Here is a 5759-nt window from a genome sequence, read left to right as displayed (position 1 = left end):
GTACTGTGTGTACTGTGTGTGTTAGGGGTTATGTGTACTGTGTGTATTGTGTGTACTGTGTGTGTTATGTGTACTGTGTGTGTTAGGGGTTATGTGTACTGTGTGTACTGTGTGTGTTAGGGGTTATGTGTACTGTGTGTATTGTGTGTACTGTGTGTGTTATGTGTACTGTGTGTGTTAGGGGTTATGCGTATTGTGTGTACTGTGTGTATTGTGTGTACTGTGTGTGTTAGAGGTTATGTGTACTGTGTGTATTGTGTGTACTGTGTGTGTTATGTGTACTGTGTGTGTTAGGGGTTATGTGTATTGTGTGTACTGTGTGTGTTAGGGGTTATGTGTATTGTGTGTACTGTGTGTGTTAGAGGTTATGTGTATTGTGTGTATTGTGTGTACTGTGTGTGTTAGGGGTTATCTGTATTGTGTGTACTGTGTGTGTTAGGGGTTATGTGTATTGTGTGTACTGTGTGTGTTAGAGGTTATGTGTATTGTGTGTATTGTGTGTACTGTGTGTGTTAGGGGTTATCTGTATTGTGTGTACTGTGTGTGTTAGGGGTTATGTGTATTGTGTGTACTGTGTGTGTTAGAGGTTATGTGTATTGTGTGTATTGTGTGTACTGTGTGTATTGTGTGCACTGTGTGTGTTAGGGGTTATGTGTATTGTGTGTACTGTGTGTGTTAGGGGTTATGTGTATTGCGTGTACTGTGTGTTAGGGGTTATGTGTATTGTGTGTACTGTGTGTGTTAGGGGTTATGTGTACTGTGTGTACTGTGTGTGTTAGGGGTTATGTGTACTGTGTGTACTGTGTGTGTTAGGGGTTATGTGTACTGTGTGTACTGTGTGTGTTACGGGTTATGTGTACTGTGTGTACTGTGTGTGTTAGGGGTTATGTGTATTGTGTGTACTGTGTGTGTTAGGGGTTATGTGTATTGTGTGTACTGTGTGTGTTAGGGGTTATGTGTATTGTGTGTACTGTGTGTGTTAGGGGTTATGTGTATTGTGTGTACTGTGTGTGTTAGGGGTTATGTGTATTGTGTGTACTGTGTGTGAGGGTTCTCAGGATGTGGTTCTCTCGCTCCAGCTGTTGGTTCTGTTCTTGCAGCTCTCTGATTTGTTCCCTCAGAAGCTCCACCTCCTCTCTGACCGCCAGCATCAGGTGACTCTTTACCAGGTCCTACACACAAACACGCACACACACACACACACAAACACACACACACACAGTGAGTGTATTGAGTGTAGTGAGTGTCTGACAGTAACCCCCAGTCCGCCCCTGATGTGGACTACACGGCACTGAAGGCCTAGGCCGAAAATGCACAGCCCGCCACTGATATGTATATATATTCACATATACATATATATGTATATATATTTACATATACATATATATGTATAATATAATAATATAATAATAAATAATATAACATATATATATATATATATATATATATATATATATATATATATATATATATATATATATATATTTATTCCATCAAAGATGAACTACAGGGATCAGACTCACCATGGCCGCCTCGATTTTGTTGTTGATGGCGATCAGACTGCTGGAGCTGCTATGAGACCAGAGAGAGACAGACAGGTGAGAGACAGACAGGTGAGAGACAGAAAGGTGAGAGACAGACAGGTGAGAGACAGACAGGTGAGAGACAGACAGGTGAGAGACAGACAGGTGAGAGACAGATAGGTGAGAGACAGACAGGTGAGAGACAGACAGGTGAGAGACAGATAGGTGAGAGACAGACAGGTGAGAGACAGACAGGTGAGAGACAGACAGGTGAGAGACAGACAGGAGAGAGACAGACAGGTTATATCCAAGTAGCCCAGAAAGCACGTAGACCACGACACAAGAACACCAGGACGCATGTAGACCAGGGCCCTGTTTCTCGTACCTGGCTTACTGAGTTAGCGGCTAATTGTCAGGATAAGATGACGTAGGTCAGGCTTTTCGGTTTCTCTAAGCAAGCTTAGATAAATCACCATAGCAACACAGCCAAAAATGTAAACCTGCTCCCGGGCAGCTCACTTCCTCATTGATGAAGGAGCGATATTAGTTATATTAGTATTAGAGTTCTTCCAGATCGCCAAGATCCGTTCTCACATCATCATCATGACTTCCTGTATGAGCTCACATCATCATGACTTCCTGTATGAGCTCACATCATCATGACTTCCTGTATGAGCTCACATCATCATGACTTCCTGTATGAGCTCACATCATCATGACTTCCTGTATGAGCTCACATCATCATGACTTCCTGTATGAGCTCACATCATCATGACTTCCTGTATGAGCTCACATCATCATGACTTCCTGTATGAGCTCACATCATCATGATGACTTCCTGTATGAGCTCACATCATCATGATGACTTCCTGTATGAGCTCACATCATCATGATGACTTCCTGTATGAGCTCACATCATCATGATGACTTCCTGTATGAGCTCACATCATCATGACTTCCTGTATGAGCTCACATCATCATGATGACTTCCTGTATGAGCTCACATCATCATGATGACTTCCTGTATGAGCTCACATCATCATGATGACTTCCTGTATGAGCTCACATCATCATGATGACTTCCTGTATGAGCTCACATCATCATGACTTCCTGTATGAGCTCACATCATCATGACTTCCTGTATGAGCTCACATCATCATGACTTCCTGTATGAGCTCACATCATCATGATGACTTCCTGTATGAGCTCACATCATCATCATGACTTCCTGTATGAGCTCACATCATCATGACTTCCTGTATGAGCTCACATCATCATGACTTCCTGTATGAGCTCACATCATCATGACTTCCTGTATGAGCTCACATCATCATCATGACTTCCTGTATGAGCTCACATCATCATGACTTCCTGTATGAGCTCACATCATCATGACTTCCTGTATGAGCTCACATCATGATGATGACTTCCTGTATGAGCTCACATCATCATCATGACTTCCTGTACGAGCTCACATCATCATCATGACTTCCTGTACGAGCTCACATCATGATGATGACTTCCTGTACGAGTTCACATCATCATTATGACTTCCTGTATGAGCTCACATCATCATCATGACTTCCTGTATGAGCTCACATCATCATCATGACTTCCTGTATGAGCTCACATCATCATGATGACTTCCTGTATGAGCTCACATCATCATGATGACTTCCTGTATGAGCTCACATCATCATGATGACTTCCTGTATGAGCTCACATCATCATGATGACTTCCTGTATGAGCTCACATCATCATGACTTCCTGTATGAGCTCACATCATCATGATGACTTCCTGTATGAGCTCACATCATCATGATGACTTCCTGTATGAGCTCACATCATCATGATGACTTCCTGTATGAGCTCACATCATCATGATGACTTCCTGTATGAGCTCACATCATCATGACTTCCTGTATGAGCTCACATCATCATGACTTCCTGTATGAGCTCACATCATCATGACTTCCTGTATGAGCTCACATCATCATGATGACTTCCTGTATGAGCTCACATCATCATCATGACTTCCTGTATGAGCTCACATCATCATGACTTCCTGTATGAGCTCACATCATCATGACTTCCTGTATGAGCTCACATCATCATGACTTCCTGTATGAGCTCACATCATCATCATGACTTCCTGTATGAGCTCACATCATCATGACTTCCTGTATGAGCTCACATCATCATGACTTCCTGTATGAGCTCACATCATGATGATGACTTCCTGTATGAGCTCACATCATCATCATGACTTCCTGTACGAGCTCACATCATCATCATGACTTCCTGTACGAGCTCACATCATGATGATGACTTCCTGTACGAGTTCACATCATCATTATGACTTCCTGTATGAGCTCACATCATCATCATGACTTCCTGTATGAGCTCACATCATCATCATGACTTCCTGTATGAGCTCACATCATCATGATGACTTCCTGTATGAGCTCACATCATCATCATGACTTCCTGTATGAGCTCACATCATGATGATGACTTCCTGTATGAGCTCACATCATCATCATGACTTCCTGTATGAGCTCACATCATCATCATGACTTCCTGTATGAGCTCACATCATCATCATGACTTCCTGTACGAGCTCACATCATCATGATGACTTCCTGTATGAGCTCACATCATCATCATGACTTCCTGTATGAGCTCACATCATGATGATGACTTCCTGTATGAGCTCACATCATGATGATGACTTCCTGTATGAGCTCACATGATCATGATGACTTCCTGTATGAGCTCACATCATCATCATGACTTCCTGTATGAGCTCACATCATCATGATGACTTCCTGTATGAGCTCACATCATCATCATGACTTCCTGTATGAGCTCACATCATCATGATGACTTCCTGTATGAGCTCACATCATGATGATGACTTCCTGTATGAGCTCACATCATGATGATGACTTCCTGTATGAGCTCACATCATCATGACTTCCTGTATGAGCTCACATCATCAAGATGACTTCCTGTATGAGCTCACATCATCTTGTTAATTTAAGCTGGAGATTAGGACATTTGCTTGACTTTATTGAGCCAGGTACGAAACAGGGCCCTGGACACATGTAGACCAGGACACATGTAGACCATAACACATGTAGACCAGGACACATGTAGACCAGGACACATGTAGACCATAACACATGTAGACCATAACATGTAGACCATAACATGTAGACCAGGACACATGTAGACCATAACACATGTAGACCAGGACACATGTAGACCATAACATGTAGACCAGGACACATTTAGACCAGGACACATTTAGACCAGGACACATGTAGACCATAACATGTAGACCAGGACACATGTAGACCATAACACATGTAGACCAGGACACAAGTAGACCATAACACATGTAGACCAGGACACAAGTAGACCATAACACATGTAGACCAGGACACATGTAGACCAGGACACATGTAGACCATAACATGTAGACCATAACACATGTAGACCATAACACATGTAGACCAGGACACATGTAGACCAGGACACAAGTAGGCCATGACACATGTAGACCATGACACATGTAGACCAGGACACATGTAGACCATGACACATGTAGACCAGGACGCAAGTAGGCCAGGACGCAAGTAGACCAGGACACATGTGGACCAGGACACATGTAGACCAGGACACATGTAGACTAGGACACATGTAGACCAGGACACAAGTAGACCAGGACACAAGTAGACCAGGACACATGTAGACCAGGACACATGTAGACCATGACACTTGTAGACCAGGACACATGTAGACCATGACACATGTAGACCAGGACACAAGTAGACCAGGACACATGTAGACCAGGACACAAGTAGACCAGGACACATGTAGACCAGGACACAAGTAGACCAGGACACATGTAGACCATGGCACATGTAGACCATGACACATGTAGACCAGGACACATGTAGACCATGACACTTGTAGACCAGGACACATGTAGACCAGGACACATGTAGACCAGGACACATGTAGACCTGGACACAAGTAGACCAGGACACATGTAGATCAGGACACAGGTAGATCAGGACACATGTAGACCAGGACACAAGTAGACCAGGACACAAGAAGATCAGGACACAAGTAGACCAGGACACAAGAAGATCAGGACACAAGAAGATCAGGACACAAGTAGACCAGGACACAAGAAGATCAGGACACAAGTAGACCAGGACACAAG

The 5759-nt window shown here is 43.3% G+C and overlaps 1 protein-coding gene across 1 annotated transcript in view; it reads right to left on the bottom strand.

The window, feature by feature from the left end:
* Positions 1 to 1013: 1013 nt before the first annotated feature.
* Positions 1014 to 5759, bottom strand: part of tsc22d4 (TSC22 domain family member 4) — a gene marked incomplete at both ends in the record, with an annotated part of 14452 nt that continues 9706 nt past the window's right edge. Inside the window, 2 exons of the mRNA XM_079216100.1 lie at positions 1014 to 1172; positions 1524 to 1572. Coding sequence (XP_079072226.1) covers positions 1014 to 1172; positions 1524 to 1572 — 208 coding nt within the window. The remainder of the gene's footprint in view (positions 1173 to 1523; positions 1573 to 5759) is intronic.

This window comes from Taurulus bubalis, assembly GCF_910589615.1.
Source record: "Taurulus bubalis genome assembly, chromosome: 3".
Lineage (NCBI taxonomy): Eukaryota > Metazoa > Chordata > Actinopteri > Perciformes > Cottidae > Taurulus > Taurulus bubalis.
Note: the sequence above shows the minus strand (reverse complement) of the source record. Positions and strands in the feature narration are given on the sequence as shown.